The 20,556-nt window shown below is 38.6% G+C and overlaps 1 protein-coding gene across 1 annotated transcript in view; it reads left to right on the top strand.

Moving 5' to 3' along the window:
- The first annotated feature begins 3,808 nt into the window (after window positions 1-3,808).
- Window positions 3,809-20,556, top strand: part of LOC138304904 (uncharacterized) — a 50,260-nt gene continuing 33,512 nt past the window's right edge. Inside the window, exons 1-2 of the mRNA XM_069245294.1 lie at window positions 3,809-5,413; window positions 6,383-6,536. Of these exons, the coding sequence (XP_069101395.1) occupies window positions 3,873-5,413; window positions 6,383-6,536 (1,695 nt within the window). The 5' untranslated portion in view covers window positions 3,809-3,872. The remainder of the gene's footprint in view (window positions 5,414-6,382; window positions 6,537-20,556) is intronic.

The raw sequence follows: 20,556 nt of genomic DNA, 5'->3' as shown, positions 1-20,556 counted from the left end.
TAATGACAGTCTATACTAATGACAGTTTATACTAATGACAGTTTATACTAATGACAGTTTATACTAATGACAGTTTATACTAATTACAGTCTATACTAATGACAGTCTATACTAATTACAGTCTATACTAATGACAGTCTATACTAATGACAGTTTATACTAATGACAGTTATACTAATGACAGTTTATACTAATGACAGTTTATACTAATGACAGTTTATACTAATGACAGTCTATACTAATGACAGTTTATACTAATGACAGTCTATACTAATGACAGTCTATACTAATTACAGTCTATACTAATGACAGTTTATACTAATGACAGTTTATACTAATGACAGTCTATACTAATGACAGTCTATACTAATGACAGTTTATACTAATGACAGTCTATACTAATGACAGTTTATACTAATGACAGTCTATACTAATGACAGTCTATACTAATTACAGTCTATACTAATGACAGTCTATACTAATGACAGTACTATACTAATGACAGTCTATACTAATGACAGTCTATACTAATTACAGTCTATACTAATGACAGTCTATACTACTACATCTATACTAATGACAGTCTATACTAATGACAGTCTATACTAATGACAGTCTATACTAATGACAGTCTATACTAATGTACAGTCTATACTAATTACAGTCTATACTAATGACAGTCTATACTAATGACAGTCTATACTAATGACAGTTTATACTAATGACAGTCTATACTAATTACAGTCTATACTAATGACAGTTTATACTAATTACAGTCTATACTAATTACAGTCTATACTAATGACAGTCTATACTAATGACAGTTTATACTAATGACAGTTTATACTAATTTACAGTCTATACTAATTACAGTCTATACTAATTACAGTCTATACTAATGACAGTCTTTACTAATGACAGTTTATACTAATGACAGTCTATACTAATGACAGTCTATACTAATTACAGTTTATACTAATGACAGTCTATGCTAATTACAGTCTATACTAATGACAGTTTATACTAATGACATTTTATACTAATGACAGTCTATACTAATGACAGTTTATACTAATTACAGTCTATACTAATGACAGTTTATAGTAATGACAGTTTATACTAATGACAGTCTATACTAATGACAGTCTGTGCTAATTACAGTCTATACTAATGACAGTTTATACTAATGACAGTTTATACTAATGACAGTCTATACTAATGACAGTTTATACTAATGACAGTCTATACTAATTACAGTCTATACTAATGACAGTTTATACTAATGACAGTTTATACTAATGACAGTTTATACTAATGACAGTTTATACTAATTACAGTCTATACTAATGACAGTTTATACTAATGACAGTCTATACTAATTACAGTCTATACTAATTACAGTCTATACTAATTACAGTCTATACTAATGACAGTTTATACTAATGGCAGTCTATACTAATTACAGTCTATACTAATTACAGTCTATACTAATGACAGTTTATACTAATGACAGTTTATACTAATGACAGTTTATACTAATGACAGTCTATACTAATGACAGTCTATACTAATGACAGTCTATACTAATGACAGTTTATACTAATGACAGTCTATACTAATTACAGTCTATACTAATGACAGTCTATACTAATGACAGTCTATACTAATGACAGTTTATACTAATGACAGTTTATACTAATGACAGTCTATACTAATGACAGTCTATACTAATTACAGTCTATACTAATGACAGTTTATACTAATGACAGTTTATACTAATGACAGTTTATACTAATGACAGTCTATACTAATGACAGTCTATACTAATGACAGTCTATACTAATGACAGTTTATACTAATGACAGTTTATACTAATGACAGTTTATACTAATGACAGTATATGACATACAGTTTATACTAATGACAGTCTATACTAATTACAGTCTATACTAATGACAGTATATACTAATGACAGTTTATACTAATGACAGTCTATACTAATGACAGTTTATACTAATGACAGTCTATACTAATGACAGTCTATACTAATGACAGTCTATACTAATGACAGTTTATACTAATGACAGTTTATACTAATGACAGTCTATACTAATGACAGTTTATACTAATGACAGTCTATACTAATGACAGTCTATACTAATGACAGTTTATACTAATGACATTTATACTAATGACAGTTTATACTAATGACAGTCTATACTAATGACAGTTTATACTAATGACAGTCTATACTAATGACAGTCTATACTAATGACAGTTTATACTAATGACAGTCTATACTAATGACAGTTACAGTCTATACTAATGACAGTCTATACTAATGACAGTTTATACTAATGACAGTTATACTATACTAATGACAGTCTATACTAATGACAGTTTATATTACTATACAATGACAGTTCTATACTAATGACAGTCTATACTAATGACAGTCTATACTAATGACAGTTTATACTAATGACAGTTTATACTAATGACAGTCTATACTAATGACAGTCTATACTAATGACAGTTTATACTAATGACAGTCTATACTAATGACAGTCTATACTAATGACAGTCTATACTAATGACAGTTTATACTAATGACAGTTTATACTAATGACAGTCTATACTAATGACAGTTTATACTAATGACAGTCTATACTAATGACAGTCTATGCTAATTACAGTTTATACTAATGACAGTTTATACTAATGACAGTTTATACTAATTACAGTCTATACTAATTACAGTCTATACTTCCTAAGTTTTCCCAATTGTTTGATGTTGCTTCACTCATATTTGTGTAAAGACAATTCGTTTCTGACATGTTCGACATTTGCTATTAAAACGAGAATATATGTAGCCTTACAATAGTATGATATTTTCTGTTTTCCTTGTATATGTATGTGTCAAAGTGAAGGGAGAAGGTTATTTTAAGTCTTAGTAATAAGACCAATAATGTAGAATGTGGTGTATTTTTGTCTCTGTAATGTATATGGTCTGTAGGCACGTAGGCACGTCAGGTAGAATAAACTTACGCTTTGATTATATTTGATCGGTCTTGAATAATGCAAATAGAAATTATCCCATCTATCTAGCTCCTATTTTTGTACATATTCACTTGATATGCCTTAATAAATCAAAAAAATGTTTTGCTGAAAATCCGTCAATCATTGTCAAGGAGCACATGCAATGAGAAACTTCTTTGGAGTTTTTACATTTGACATACATGTATATAGATACATATGAATCAACATGATGACATGAATATATGTGTTTCGGTGATACATTTCAAACACAACGTTATGATTTGTCACTATTTGTAAAATGTCTGTGCGATTACACTGCTGAAGCAAAGGATATTCCTTGTTTTTTGATGAAATACATTTATATTTCATCGAGGCACGGGTGAAAATATCAAAGCTGCCACCTCACGAGATCTAAAGTAACGTTAACTGTTATTAATCAAGTAACAAGGAATACTTCATTTATCACATTTTTACGTCTCTATTTTAGGTGTAAACTGATACCAGTCTTCACCACTCTTGGAATCATTGTGTGCCATTCTTTGTCTCAGATATAGGACATATTAACCGAGGCATGCGAGCTACATCCGGTTTCGTATGCACAGTGTAATGAAGCCGATTTAAAACAATACTCAAGAAAGTGATTGGCAATGACATACCTCATTGTGTTTGATGATTCGCGTGCATATAGAAATAATCTGTTCTACTTATCTAAACAACACCAGAAATGGCTTATTGTGACGGTTATTGTGGTATTTATTTTATAAAATATTTTAACACTTTCACATTGTTTCACGTTTTTAGGTGTATAATGAAGAACATAATGTAGTGTTACAATGGAAGTACACAAAAAAACTGCCGAAATGGATTTGCTCCAAAACAATCCCCAGAAAGATGCCGGGGATTTGTCTGGAATGGACACCCAGCGAAACGATTCCGAGGCAAATGATGGTAAGGCGGCGGTGGAGGCGGCGAGCAAGCTTGAGTTTAGTTTAGACCTAGTCGAATCAGTTCTTTACCATCTTAACATTCTCTACAAAGTTGACCAGCACCCTTGTTTGAGGAAAGGGAAGCACCTTGATGAGGCGTTGCGAAGATACGAAACATTATGGCTACCGTTAGCTGCCGAACATAAAGATAAGATATTGTCGGCTCCTTTAGACATTGAGTGGGTATGGCATTGTCATATACTGTCTCCATTGGCGTACAAACGAGACTGCGAATCTTATGTCGGACATATTGTAGACCATCGTCTTCTAGGTCCACAGGATCGGAAGGCAGCTTTAGAGGTATCAAAGAAATTGTGGCTGGAGAAATATGGAGAAAAGGAACCGTTTAAAATAGACCTTCCTCTTGGGAGAGAACCTAAAGAGGATGACGACTCGGAATTCAAGTCTGAGCTCAAATATGACATTCGAGCTGCGGCGGGACGTCAGTCTCTGTTTTACTATAATGTATCCCTTCCTCACTACAGGGACCGCCAGTTCATCACTAAGTGTGTCCTCCGGTACCAGCAGTTCCTCTTCCTGAAGAGGAAACAAGGGAAGGTGTTCCTAGTGCCGTGCTATGATAACGACCTAGCGTGGCACACACACCAGCTCTTCCCACTGTTGTACAGGCAGGATACAGAAAGGATTCTGGGACGAGTACTGAACCATGACGACTCTACAGATGACCGATCGCCCGGCTCTGTATTAAATTTATCATATGCAAACACCTGCAAGTTATGGAATGAGGCATTCGGAGAAAACTACAGCTCCCCAGGAGCGATGTACCGGGGACCTACCTCTAGGGGAACAATGTCTGACTTTATCACAAACAACTCGGAGGTAGACACAGAAGAACTTCCGGTATCTTTGTTTATCCACTGTTTGGCGTTACAAACGAATCCGGCGGGATACAAGGCTAAGTTTTCGTTACTGTTGTACCACGTGCCTAAACAAAAGTCTGACCGGAAGCTGATTATAGAACTTAGAGGGCCTTATTTGGTATGGACTGACGAACAATTGAATAAGGCTAAATTCAATATGCAAAGAGGCGATTCGATAGAATTTGTTATGGTTAGGCGATCTGGGATATTGGGCCGAAAGGAAGATGTCGCGAAGGTTGAAATAGAAAGCGCTACAATTTTCAAATACTTAGTGTATAGATACCAATCTAACTTTTCGAAAGAGATCGAGTTTAAGTCGTCGAACTGTGAGAACAAGCTGTACGTCGATGGAGGCGTGCGGGCGGTTACCACCACACAGGTTCTGACACTGGAGACCGGTGACTTTGGTGACTACAGAGAACCTGCAAACTTTGATCTTCAGGAGCCGTTACAGCCGTGGGAGGAGGGGATCGACAAGTGCTGTGCCACAAGTATAGCAACCCACAGGTGAAGATTTACTCTTATCAATATTCCTATCTTAAACACATGTTCATGTCAGGATGTATGCTTTAACAGTTTATGCTCAGTAGGGTTATGTGGGACTCATTGCTTTAACAGTTTATGCTCAGTAGGGTTATGTGGGACTCATTGCTTTAACAGTTTATGCTCAGTAGGGTTATGTGGGACTCATTGCTCTAACAGTTTATGCTCAGTAGGGTTATGTGGGACTTGTTGCTTTAACAGTTTATGCTCAGTGGGGTTGTGTGGGACTCGTTGCTTTAACAGTTTGTGCTCAATGGGGCTGTGTGGGACTCGTTGCTTTAACAGTTTATGCTCAGTGGGGTTGTGTGGGACTCGTTGCTTTAACAGGTTATGCCCAGTGGGATTGTGTGGTACTCGTTACTTTAACAGTTTATGCTCAGTGGGGTTGTGTGGGACTCGTTGCTTTAACAGTTTATGCTCAGTGGGGTTGTGTGGGACTCGTTACTTTAACAGGTTATGCCCAGTGGGATTGTGTGGGACTCGTTGCTTTAACAGGTTATGCCCAGTGGGATTGTGTGGGACTCGTTGCTTTAACAGGTTATGCTCAGTGGGATTGTGTGGGACTCGTTGCTTTAACAGGTTATGCCCAGTGTGATTGTGTGGGACTCGTTACTTAAACAGTTTATGCTCAGTGGGGTTGTGTGGGACTCGTTGCTGTAACAGGTTATGCCCAGTGGGATTGTGTGGGCCTCGTTGCTTTAAGAAACATGAAATGTCCACACATATTAAAACCCTTTCATGAAATAGAATCCCCACGATGTACACTGTACAGTATTTACAAAACAATTCAATGTCAATGTAATTAATTTCGTCCTTTTATAAGTTTATGACGACGGTATCAAATTCCCTATACCAAAACCGCCCGAAATTACTTAAATTGGTTTTTGCATTTGTAAACTACTGAATTACTTATTCATGTGTTGTATTTTGAAGACTAATGGATGCTTCCAGCCAAGATGTTTTCAAGGTATGCGTGTTACACAATGTCAATCATCTACAATCAAAGGTCCAGGTGTATGACGGTGACAATAGGTTATTAGCTGTGGCCACAAGTATAGACTCTGCTCAGCTACCACTCCCGAGACAGGTACGTACTAACTATATAACCATACGCCATTTTGGGATGCCCTTTATCGTTCGTTCGAGGCCCGTACAGGGCAAGCGTCATAGCATCCTCTTGTTTCGTCCCTTACGAGTTACTTAGTGGTTTATATATCTAATTCAAACATTATACACCATATACACTATGCGCCGTTGACCTGTTTAAATTCTAATTTCATGTCGGGATGACTGGGGTTTAGCCTGGTCCTGTCTTCAAATTTAGACAGTTTACATCTATATGTCAAAATGTCGAGGGTTTGTGTATCAGAATAAACCGCATCAATATAAATACTGTAAAATGTTTCGCGTTATCATGTCTAACGACATTTTCACGCCGATTTAATTTCACGAGTTAGAGCACTATGGTTCCACTTTACCTGTGAAAACAAAATGTTCAAACCGATTTAATTTCACGAGTTAGAGCCCTATGGTTCCACTTAACCTGTGAAAACAAAATGTTCAAACCGATTTAATTTCACGAGTTAGAGCACTATGGTTCCACTTTACCTGTGAAAACAAAATGTTCAAACCGATTAAATTTCACGGGTTAGAGCACTATGGTTCCACTTAACCTGTGCGAATAACATTTGCACGCCGATTTAATTTCACGAGTTAGAGCCCTATGGTTCCACTTAACCTGTGAAAACAAAATGTTCAAACCTATTAAATTTCATGGGTTAGAGCACTATGGTTCCACTTTACCTGTCCGAACAACATTTTCACGCGGAATAAATATCACGGGTTAGAGCCCTATGGTTCCACTTTACCTGTGCGAACAACATTTTCACGCCGATTAAATTTCACGAGCAAGAGCCTTTTGGTTCCACTTTACCTGTGCTAACGACATTTCCATGCCGATTCAATTTCACTGGTTAGAGCCCTATGGTTCGACACTTTCGTGGCGATAGATTTTTGCGATTTCTGTTTGTTCGCGAAATGTCGCTTTTATTTCCGGGTCAGATATTGTAACTGTGGATATTTTTTCCTGCTAAATCAACTTTAAGCTCGCTTTTCTAGCTCCAGGTCAGATGTTGTGAATATGGATATTGTTTCCTGCCAAATCAACCTTAAACTCGATTTTCTAGCTCCAGGTCAGATGTTGTGAATATGGATATTGTTTCCTGCCAAATCAACCTTAAACTCGCTTTTCTAGCTCCAGGTCAGATGTTGTGAATATGGATATTGTTTCCTGCCAAATCAACCTTAAGCTCGCTTTTCTAGCTCCAGGTCAGATGCTGTGAATATGGATATTGTTTCCCGCCAAATCAACCTTAAGCTCGCTTTTCTAGCTCCAGGTCAGATGCTGTAAATATAGACATTCTTTTCTGACAAATCAACCTTAAGCTCGCTTTTCTAGCTCCAGGTCAGATGTTGTGAATATGGATATTGTTTCCTGCCAAATCAACCTTAAGCTCGCTTTTCTAGCTCCAGGTCAGATGCGGTGAATATGGATATTGTTTCCCGCCAAATCAACCTTAAGCTCCCTTTTCTAGGTCCAGGTCAGATGTTGAAAATATGGATATTGTTTCCCGCCAAATCAACCTTAAGCTCGCTTTTCTAGCTCCAGGTCAGATGTTGTGAATATGGATATTGTTTCCTGCCAAATCAACCTTAAGCTCGCTTTTCTAGCTCCAGGTCAGATGTTGTGAATATGGATATTGTTTCCTGCCAAATCAACCTTAAGCTCGCTTTTCTAGCTCCAGGTCAGATGTTGTGAATATGGATATTGTTTCCTGTCAAATCAACCTTAAGCTCGCTTTTCTAGCTCCAGGTCAGATGTTGTGAATATGGATATTGTTTCCTGCCAAATCAACCTTAAGCTCGCTTTTCTAGCTCCAGGTCAGATGTTGTGAATATGGATATTGTTTCCTGCCAAATCAACCTTAAGCTCGCTTTTCTAGTTCAGCATACAGGGAGTGGGACGACTGGTTCGCCCGTTGTCAGTATAATGTGACCGGGTGGGGTGTGTTGCTTGGTGTCTTCGGCGGCATGCTTCAGTGATATAGCACTATAAAAAGGGCAACAGTTCCACTATACAAGAAGACACAACACGAACATACCGCACTCTCCCAGTACACTCACCTCGCACAACATACACGCAACACACCGCATACCTGGGAGGCCGTCCTTACATGACCATAGCTGTTAATAGGACGTTAATAAATCAAACAAACAAACAAACAAACAATTCTAGCTCCAGGTCAGATGTTGTGAATATGGATATTGTTTCCTGCCAAATCAACCTTAAGCTCGCTTTTCTAGCTCCAGGTCAGATGTTGTGAATATGGATATTGTTTCCTGCCAAATCAACCTTAAGCTCGCTTTTCTAGCTCCAGGTCAGATGTTGTGAATATGGATATTGTTTCCTGCCAAATCAACCTTAAGCTCGCTTTTCTAGTTCAGCATACAGGGAGTGGGACGACTGGTTCGCCCGTTGTCAGTATAATGTGACCGGGTGGGGTGTGTTGCTTGGTGTCTTCGGCGACATGCTTCAGTGATATAGCACTATAAAAAGGGCAACAGTTCCACTATACAAGTAGACACAACACGAACATACCGCAGTCTCCCAGTACACTCACCTCGCACAACATACACGCAACACACCGCATACATGGGAGGCCGTCCTTACATGACCATAGCTGTTAATAGGACGTTAATAAATCAAACAAACAAACAAACAAACAATTCTAGCTCCAGGTCAGATGTTGTGAATATGGATATTGTTTCCTGCCAAATCAACCTTAAGCTCGCTTTTCTAGCTCCAGGTCAGATGTTGTGAATATGGATATTGTTTCCTGCCAAATCAACCTTAAGCTCGCTTTTCTAGCTCCAGGTCAGATGTTGTGAATATGGATATTGTTTCCTGCCAAATCAACCTTAAGCTCGCTTTTCTAGCTCCAGGTCAGATGTTGTGAATATGGATATTGTTTCCCGCCAAATCAACCTTAAGCTCGCTTTTCTAGCTCCAGGTCAGATGTTGTGAATATGGATATTGTTTCCTGCCAAATCAACCTTAAGCTCGCTTTTCTAGCTCCAGGTCAGATGTTGTGAATATGGATATTGTTTCCTGCCAAATCAACCTTAAGCTCGCTTTTCTAGCTCCAGGTCAGATGCTGTGAATATGGATATTGTTTCCCGCCAAATCAACCTTAAGCTCGCTTTTCTAGCTCCAGGTCAGATGTTGTGAATATGGATATTGTTTCCTGCCAAATCAACCTTAAGCTCGCTTTTCTAGCTCCAGGTCAGATGTTGTGAATATGGATATTGTTTCCTGCCAAATCAACCTTAAGCTCGCTTTTCTAGCTCCAGGTCAGATGTTGTGAATATGGATATTGTTTCCTGCCAAATCAACCTTAAGCTCGCTTTTCTAGCTCCAGGTCAGATGCTGTGAATATGGATATTGTTTCCCGCCAAATCAACCTTAAGCTCGCTTTTCTAGCTCCAGGTCAGATGTTGTGAATATGGATATTGTTTCCTGCCAAATCAACCTTAAGCTCGCTTTTCTAGCTCCAGGTCAGATGTTGTGAATATGGATATTGTTTCCCGCCAAATCAACCTTAAGCTCGCTTTTCTAGCTCCAGGTCAGATGTTGTGAATATGGATATTGTTTCCCGCCAAATCAACCTTAAGCTCGCTTTTCTAGCTCCAGGTCAGATGTTGTGAATATGGATATTGTTTCCTGCCAAATCAACCTTAAGCTCGCTTTTCTAGCTCCAGGTCAGATGTTGTGAATATGGATATTGTTTCCTGCCAAATCAACCTTAAGCTCGCTTTTCTAGCTCCAGGTCAGATGTTGTGAATATGGATATTGTTTCCTGCCAAATCAACCTTAAGCTCGCTTTTCTTTTCTAGCTCCAGGTCAGATGTTGTGAATATGGGTATTGTTTCCTGCCAAATCAACCTTAAGCTCGCTTTTCTAGTTCAGCATACAGGGAGTGGGACGACTGGTTCGCCCGTTGTCAGTATAATGTGACCGGGTGGGGTGTGTTGCTTGGTGTCTTCGGCGACATGCTTCAGTGATATAGCACTATAAAAAGGGCAACAATTGCACTATACAAGTAGACACAACACGAACATACCGCAGTCTCCCAGTACACTCACCTCGCACAACATACACGCAACACACCGCATACATGGGAGGCCGTCCTTACATGACCATAGCTGTTAATAGGACGTTAATAATTCAAACAAACAAACAAACAAACAATTCTAGCTCCAGGTCAGATGTTGTGAATATGGATATTGTTTCCTGCCAAATCAACCTTAAGCTCGCTTTTCTAGCTCCAGGTCAGATGTTGTGAATATGGATATTGTTTCCTGCCAAATCAACCTTAAGCTCGCTTTTCTAGCTCCAGGTCAGATGTTGTGAATATGGATATTGTTTCCTGCCAAATCAACCTTAAGCTCGCTTTTCTAGCTCCAGGTCAGATGTTGTGAATATGGATATTGTTTCCTGCCAAATCAACCTTAAGCTCGCTTTTCTAGCTCCAGGTCAGATGCTGTGAATATGGATATTGTTTCCCGCCAAATCAACCTTAAGCTCGCTTTTCTAGCTCCAGGTCAGATGTTGTGAATATGGATATTGTTTCCCGCCAAATCAACCTTAAGCTCGCTTTTCTAGCTCCAGGTCAGATGTTGTGAATATGGATATTGTTTCCTGCCAAATCAACCTTAAGCTCGCTTTTCTAGCTCCAGGTCAGATGGTGTGAATATGGATATTGTTTCCTGCCAAATCAACCTTAAGCTCGCTTTTCTAGCTCCAGGTCAGATGCTGTGAATATGGATATTGTTTCCCCTCCAAATCAACCTTAAGCTCGCTTTTCTAGCTCCAGGTCAGATGTTGTGAATATGGATATTGTTTCCTGCCAAATCAACCTTAAGCTCGCTTTTCTAGCTCCAGGTCAGATGTTGTGAATATGGATATTGTTTCCCGCCAAATCAACCTTAAGCTCGCTTTTCTAGCTCCAGGTCAGATGTTGTGAATATGGATATTGTTTCCTGCCAAATCAACCTTAAGCTCGCTTTTCTAGCTCCAGGTCAGATGTTGTGAATATGGATATTGTTTCCGCCAAATCAACCTTAAGCTCGCTTTTCTAGCTCCAGGTCAGATGTTGTGATATGGATATTGTTTCCTGCCAAATCAACCTTAAGCTCGCTTTTCTAGCTCCAGGTCAGATGTTGTGAATATGGATATTGTTTCCTGCCAAATCAACCTTAAGCTCGCTTTTCTAGCTCCAGGTCAGATGTTGTGAATATGGATATTGTTTCCTGCCAAATCAACCTTAAGCTCGCTTTTCTAGCTCCAGGTCAGATGCTGTGAATATGGATATTGTTTCCCGCCAAATCAACCTTAAGCTCGCTTTTCTAGCTCCAGGTCAGATGTTGTGAATATGGATATTGTTTCTCGCCAAATCAACCTTAAGCTCGCTTTTCTAGCTCCAGGTCAGATGTTGTGAATATGGATATTGTTTCCCGCCAAATCAACCTTAAGCTCGCTTTTCTAGCTCCAGGTCAGATGCTGTGAATATGGATATTGTTTCCCGCCAAATCAACCTTAAGCTCGCTTTTCTAGCTCCAGGTCAGATGTTGTGAATATGGATATTGTTTCCTGCCAAATCAACCTTAAGCTCGCTTTTCTAGCTCCAGGTCAGATGTTGTGAATATGGATATTGTTTCCTGCCAAATCAACCTTAAGCTCGCTTTTCTAGCTCCAGGTCAGATGTTGTGAATATGGATATTGTTTCCTGCCAAATCAACCTTAAGCTCGCTTTTCTAGCTCCAGGTCAGATGTTGTGAATATGGATATTGTTTCCTGCCAAATCACCTTAAGCTCGTTTTTAGCTCCAGGTCAGATGTTCAATATGGATATTGTTTCCTGCCAAATCACCTTAAGCTCGCTTTTCTAGCTCCAGGTCAGATGTTGTGAATATGGATATTGTTTCCCGCCAAATCAACCTTAAGCTCGCTTTTCTAGCTCCAGGTCAGATGTTGTGAATATGGATATTGTTTCCTGCCAAATCAACCTTAAGCTCGCTTTTCTAGCTCCAGGTCAGATGTTGTGAATATGGATATTGTTTCCTGCCAAATCAACCTTAAGCTCGCTTTTCTTTTCTAGCTCCAGGTCAGATGTTGTGAATATGGGTATTGTTTCCTGCCAAATCAACCTTAAGCTCGCTTTTCTAGTTCAGCATACAGGGAGTGGGACGACTGGTTCGCCCGTTGTCAGTATAATGTGACCGGGTGGGGTGTGTTGCTTGGTGTCTTCGGCGACATGCTTCAGTGATATAGCACTATAAAAAGGGCAACAGTTCCACTATACAAGTAGACACAACACGAACATACCGCAGTCTCCCAGTACACTCACCTCGCACAACATACACGCAACACACCGCATACATGGGAGGCCGTCCTTACATGACCATAGCTGTTAATAGGACGTTAATAAATCAAACAAACAAACAAACAATTCTAGCTCCAGGTCAGATGTTGTGAATATGGATATTGTTTCCTGCCAAATCAACCTTAAGCTCGCTTTTCTAGCTCCAGGTCAGATGTTGTGAATATGGATATTGTTTCCTGCCAAATCAACCTTAAGCTCGCTTTTCTAGCTCCAGGTCAGATGTTGTGAATATGGATATTGTTTCCTGCCAAATCAACCTTAAGCTCGCTTTTCTAGCTCCAGGTCAGATGTTGTGAATATGGATATTGTTTCCTGCCAAATCAACCTTAAGCTCGCTTTTCTAGCTCCAGGTCAGATGTTGTGAATATGGATATTGTTTCCCGCCAAATCAACCTTAAGCTCGCTTTTCTAGCTCCAGGTCAGATGTTGTGAATATGGATATTGTTTCCCGCCAAATCAACCTTAAGCTCGCTTTTCTAGCTCCAGGTCAGATGTTGTGAATATGGATATTGTTTCCTGCCAAATCAACCTTAAGCTCGCTTTTCTAGCTCCAGGTCAGATGTTGTGAATATGGATATTGTTTCCTGCCAAATCAACCTTAAGCTCGCTTTTCTAGCTCTAGGTCAGATGCTGTGAATATGGATATTGTTTCCCGCCAAATCAACCTTAAGCTCGCTTTTCTAGCTCCAGGTCAGATGCTGTGAATATGGATATTGTTTCCCGCCAAATCAACCTTAAGCTCGCTTTTCTAGCTCCAGGTCAGATGTTGTGAATATGGATATTGTTTCCTGCCAAATCAACCTTAAGCTCGCTTTTCTAGCTCCAGGTCAGATGTTGTGAATATGGATATTGTTTCCCGCCAAATCAACCTTAAGCTCGCTTTTCTAGCTCCAGGTCAGATGTTGTGAATATGGATATTGTTTCCTGCCAAATCAACCTTAAGCTCGCTTTTCTAGCTCCAGGTCAGATGTTGTGAATATGGATATTGTTTCCTGCCAAATCAACCTTAAGCTCGCTTTTCTAGCTCCAGGTCAGATGTTGTGAATATGGATATTGTTTCCTGCCAAATCAACCTTAAGCTCGCTTTTCTAGCTCCAGGTCAGATGTTTCTAGCTCCAGGTCAGATGTTGTGAATATGGATATTGTTTCCCGCCAAATCAACCTTAAGCTCGCTTTTCTAGCTCCAGGTCAGATGTTGTGAATATGGATATTGTTTCCCGCCAAATCAACCTTAAGCTCGCTTTTCTAGCTCCAGGTCAGATGTTGTGAATATGGATATTGTTTCCCGCCAAATCAACCTTAAGCTCGCTTTTCTAGCTCCAGGTCAGATGTTGTGAATATGGATATTGTTTCCTGCCAAATCAACCTTAAGCTCGCTTTTCTAGCTCCAGGTCAGATGTTGTGAATATGGATATTGTTTCCTGCCAAATCAACCTTAAGCTCGCTTTTCTAGCTCCAGGTCAGATGTCTGTGAATATGGATATTGTTTCCCGCCAAATCAACCTTAAGCTCGCTTTTCTAGCTCCAGGTCAGATGTTGTGAATATGGATATTGTTTCCCGCCAAATCAACCTTAAGCTCGCTTTTCTAGTTCCAGGTCAGATGTTGTGAATATGGATATTGTTTCCTGCAAAATCAACCTTAAGCTCGCTTTTCTAGCTCCAGGTCAGATGTTGTGAATATGGATATTGTTTCCTGCCAAATCAACCTTAAGCTCGCTTTTCTTTTCTAGCTCCAGACCAGATGTTGTGAATATGGGTATTGTTTCCTGCCAAATCAACCTTAAGCTCGCTTTTCTAGTTCAGCATACAGGGAGTGGGACGACTGGTTCGCCCGTTGTCAGTATAATGTGACCGGGTGGGGTTTGTTGCTTGGTGTCTTCGGCGACATGCTTCAGTGATATAGCACTATAAAAAGGGCAACAATTCCACTATACAAGTAGACACAACACGAACATACCGCAGTCTCCCAGTACACTCACCTCGCAGAACATACACGCAACACACCGCATACATGGGAGGCCGTCCTTACATGACCATAGCTGTTAATAGGACGTTAATAAATCAAACAAACAAACAAACAATTCTAGCTCCAGGTCAGATGTTGTGAATATGGATATTGTTTCCTGCCAAATCAACCTTAAGCTCGCTTTTCTAGCTCCAGGTCAGATGCTGTGAATATGGATATTGTTTCCCGCCAAATCAACCTTAAGCTCGCTTTTCTAGCTCTAGGTCAGATGCTGTGAATATGGATATTGTTTCCTGCCAAATCAACCTTAAGCTCGCTTTTCTAGCTCCAGGTCAGATGCTGTGAATATGGATATTGTTTCCCGCCAAATCAACCTTAAGCTCGCTTTTCTAGCTCCAGGTCAGATGCTGTGAATATGGATATTGTTTCCCGCCAAATCAACCTTAAGCTCGCTTTTCTAGCTCCAGGTCAGATGTTGGAAATATGGATATTGTTTCCCGCCAAATCAACCTTAAGCTCGCTTTTCTAGCTCCAGGTCAGATGTTGTGAATATGGATATTGTTTCCTGCCAAATCAACCTTAAGCTCGCTTTTCTTTTCTAGCTCCAGGTCAGATGTTGTGAATATGGGTATTGTTTCCTGCCAAATCAACCTTAAGCTCGCTTTTCTAGTTCAGCATACAGGGAGTGGGACGACTGATTCGCCCGTTGTCAGTATAATGTGACCGGGTGGGGTGTGTTGCTTGGTGTCTTCGGCGACATGCTTCAGTGATATAGCACTATAAAAAGGGCAACAGTTCCACTATACAAGTAGACACAACACGAACATACCGCAGTCTCCCAGTACACTCACCTCGCACAACATACACGCAACACACCGCATACATGGGAGGCCGTCCTTACATGACCATAGCTGTTAATAGGACGTTAATAAATCAAACAAACAAACAAACAATTCTAGCTCCAGGTCAGATGTTGTGAATATGGGTATTGTTTCCTGCCAAATCAACCTTAAGCTCGCTTTTCTAGCTCCAGGTCAGATGCTGTGAATATGGATATTGTTTCCTGCCAAATCAACCTTAAGCTCGCTTTTCTAGCTCCAGGTCAGATGTTGTGAATATGGATATTATTTCCCGCCAAATCAACCTTAAGCTCGCTTTTCTAGCTCCAGGTCAGATGTTGTGAATATGGATATTGCTTCCTGCCAAATCAACCTTAAGCTCGCTTTTCTAGCTCCAGGTCAGATGTTGTGAATATGGATATTGTTTCCTGCCAAATCAACCTTAAGCTCGCTTTTCTAGCTCCAGGTCAGATGCTGTGAATATGGATATTGTTTCCCGCCAAATCAACCTTAAGCTCGCTTTTCTAGCTCCAGGTCAGATGTTGTGAATATGGATATTGTTTCCCGCCAAATCAACCTTAAGCTCGCTTTTCTAGCTCCAGGTCAGATGTTGGAAATATGGATATTGTTTCTCGCCAAATCAACCTTAAGCTCGCTTACTAGCTCCAGATCAGATGTTGTGAATATGGATATTGTTTCCTGCCAAATCAACCTTAAGCTCGCTTTTCTAGCTCCAGGTCAGATGTTGTGAATATGGATATTGTTTCCTGCCAAATCAACCTTAAGCTCGCTTTTCTAGCTCCAGGTCAGATGTTGTGAATATGGATATTGTTTCCGCCAAATGCTTGCTTTTCTAGCTCCAGGTCAGATGTTGTGAATATGGATATTTTTTCCTGCCAAATCAACCTTAAGCTCGCTTTTCTAGCTCCAGGTCAGATGTTGTGAATATGGATATTGTTTCCTGCCAAATCAACCTTAAGCTCGCTTTTCTAGCTCCAGGTCAGATGTTGTGAATATGGATATTGTTTCCTGCCAAATCAACCTTAAGCTCGCTTTTTTAGCTCCAGGTCAGATGTTATGAATATGGATATTGTTTCCTGCCAAATCAACCTTAAGCTCGCTTTTCTAGCTCCAGGTCAGATGTTGTGAATATGGATATTGTTTCCTGCCAAATCAACCTTAAGCTCGCTTTTCTAGCTCCAGGTCAGATGTTGTGAATATGGATATTGTTTCCCGCCAAATCAACCTTAAGCTCGCTTTTCTAGCTCCAGGTCAGATGTTGTGAATATGGATATTGTTTCCTGCCAAATCAACCTTAAGCTCGCTTTTCTAGCTCCAGGTCAGATGGTGTGAATATGGATATTGTTTCCTGCCAAATCAACCTTAAGCTCGCTTTTCTAGCTCCAGGTCAGATGTTGTGAATATGGATATTGTTTCCTGCCAAATCAACCTTAAGCTCGCTTTTCTAGCTCCAGGTCAGATGTTGTGAATATGGATATTGTTTCCTGCCAAATCAACCTTAAGCTCGCTTTTCTAGCTCCAGGTCAGATGTTGTGAATATCAACCTTAAGCTCGCTTTTCTAGCTCCAGGTCAGAGGTTGTGAATATGGATATTGTTTCCTGTCAAATCAACCTTAAGCTCGCTTTTCTAGCTCCAGGTCAGATGTTGTGAATATGGATATTGTTTCCTGCTAAATCAACCTTAAACTCGCTTTCCGACCAAGTAATTTGTACACTGTGCATCTTTGATAACAAATATTTACATGTAAAATATGCAATGCTGTGGTTATTCGAAATTCGATTTAATGAAAGCCAGACAAGCGAAAATGTCTACGCCGAGAATACTTAAGCTGTTATAGTCGGTTTCTTAATGGCATAAATGATGGCAATTTTCTAACATACTTAAAAAATAGGTGTCATTTTGTTTGAAGTCTTTTGAACAATTTGGTGATGTGCTGACATGCATTTTTTGTGCTGAAGGGACGTTTTATAGTTGCGAAGAAACATTAACAGTCTATTAACAGAAAACTTGTCTATTCTGGCTTAAAACCCGTATGAGACAGAATCTTGTGCGTAATATCAGATAGCACAGCTGTTTCCAGTACCACTGATGGCACTATATCCAAAAAATTTGTTATCGAAGCTCTTTTTCTACGGGCTTTTACCAGACGTATCCAAACAGGAATGATTTTAAAGACAACCCAGATTCATAGGGTTTATTAGACGTCTCCTGTCTGTAATGTGCCTATATTGTAGGCCTAAGTTATAGATTTTGAGAAATGTGAGATAGACGTTTTATTCAATGATTAGTAAAGCGACGAGAAGCAACAAATACGATTTGTTTTAATCTTATTTGATGCTAGTGTGCTTTTAAAAGGTCTTTTCGTATTCAATCGTTGTAACAATTTTTGTGGTACAGCTAAACGGTACGACAAATATAGGTACGAGTCGTTGAAGCAGATGAAGCTTTTTCGAATGAAAGTTATTAGTATTTGAACGCGAAAAAAGCCAAAGTCGAAGTTTCGGAAAAATCAGGAAAATAAGAAAACATCATATATGTGAACATTTATAAAGTTTGATATATCTCAATTTTGCAACACTCCAAAGTTGAAATCAAATTTATGGTAAGACAAACTTTAGGTTAGTAATGGTGACCTGAAGTGATGCTGTAATTTCAGCCTATTGAAAAAATAATGAACAATGAAATGTCTCAAAACCTTTGACCGTTGACAATAGTGACCTTTCTGGTCAGATGCTAAAATTACTAACATTTGACCTTGAACAATATCAATTTATAAATGACGTGTATTCTTCCATACAGAACATAATAGACCTTATCAACATTGGCAGTTAATTTTATATCCCTATTAATCAGCATTTATTTGCCACATAAATTGGTATAAATACAATGCTTCCACATGTTTCACAGCCTATTTTATATATATATATATATATATATATATGTATAACACTTACTAAATATACCAGTTTAGTTAATACCATATAAAGATGTTTACATTATCTGTAAGTCATGTAAGCCTGAAAACCGAAATGACCCATACATTCTGTATGCTTTATCCAATTGTCATATGACTTTGCCAGTAAAACAATAAGAACATTTATGATTTCATGAAGTAAAATTAAAATGTAAAATTGTTTATATTTCTGGTTTTCTTTAAAATTATGTAAGACCCCCCCCCCCCCTTCATTTTAAACAATTATGAAACAATGTAGTGAAACTTCAACCCCCCCTTCCATTATGTTGATCATTTGTGGCAAAGGATTTCACAATCTGGAGGGTCACAATTTTTTTTGGAGTGTTCTATTGTATTGTAGTGGTGTGAGAATTTCGTCGACCTAAAATCTTTGAAGAAAAAATAACCTACATAGATAGAAAAAAAATCTTTACATAAATTGAAATACCATTCATTTTGATCTAGTGATGTCAACTTGTGAAAGTAAAATTTATTAATATGAAACTTTTATTAAACGATTTAAGTTTGTTTATAAAGATATTCTTCTAAAACAAATAGTAATAATAATAATTATTATTATATTGATTATCACAAAGTCTTGGCGTCTTTACAATGCAACAAATTGTTATATAATTTTAATATGGCTGTTACATTATTATGCAATTTCCAAGAAGTTGAAGTTCTTCATGCGTTGGTTCCAACTGACTTTTACGTAATCTGCGATATTCATCAGTTATTATTTTGTGAGCGCAATTCACGTCGTTTTCTCCGAAGCGTCCTGTAGTAGTGTTTTTAAACTATTTGTCAGTTGGTTGGGGATTTCGTGTTCTCACATCTTGTCACATGTTCCTTGACGGAGCATGCACAGAATCCTATATAGAAACAAGTATTCGTCAGGATTTTTAGTATTCGATTATTTTCAAGGGGATGAGTTTCCGGTGTGTTATAATTGACTAAAAACCTATTGTAAACCACTATTGACTTAAAACCTTTTGTAAACCACTTTATGTATTGATTGAAAACCTCTTGTAAACCACTTTATGTATTGACTAAAAACTTATTGTAAACCACATGTTCGCGTACGATTAAATTTCATTAATTTGCTGCCGATTTTAAATATAGATAACCATTAAAAATATAAAGTGCAGGTAATTAAGAACCATTAGACTGTCAGTCATTGAAACAATACTAAAGTGTGAAAATGCGAATTTAATTAAGCTGCGTGCAAACAAGTTGTGTTACTATATTTAAAAAGACGATAGAAGAGACACAGTCCGTCACTACGTTCCAGACGTGATGTTGTTGACATGTTCAAGAGACGACACACTGGCGTTGTAGTTTCCGTGAAACCCATCCTCTTGGTATCCTCGAATTGGATATTTTTCTGAAGGTTACACGAGTCCTTCTAATAATGTTTTAACAGTGAGATATTGGTTACTGTTTCAGCTTGATATCATCTCCTAGTCGTGTGTTATGCAGTAATATGAGCGATACCATGCCAGGAATTGACACGGGGTAGCACAATGACGGGATGTTACTGAACACATTTCATCCAATCAATACCTAATTGCTCCTGTTTAAAGATTTAATTGAATGGGTTACGGACAATTATTATAAGACAATTAAAACACTTTTTTTAATTCTTGGAATACTATTTTTGTCGTCCAGTGCGCTAACGTTTGAGATGTAAATTCTTCTTATACCAGGATTATGAAATATATTTGTTTAGCCAATCGAAACACTATTTGTGAGATGAAAAATGGAGAGTGTTTTAGACTTGGCCTAACAACAAACTTTAGAATGTCAACAATATCAATAAAAATAC

The sequence above is a fragment of the Argopecten irradians genome, chromosome 12 (assembly GCF_041381155.1).
Source record: "Argopecten irradians isolate NY chromosome 12, Ai_NY, whole genome shotgun sequence".
Classification (NCBI taxonomy): Eukaryota; Metazoa; Mollusca; class Bivalvia; order Pectinida; family Pectinidae; genus Argopecten; species Argopecten irradians.
The sequence above is the reverse complement of the archived record's forward strand: the minus strand, read 5'-3'. Positions and strand labels throughout refer to the sequence as shown.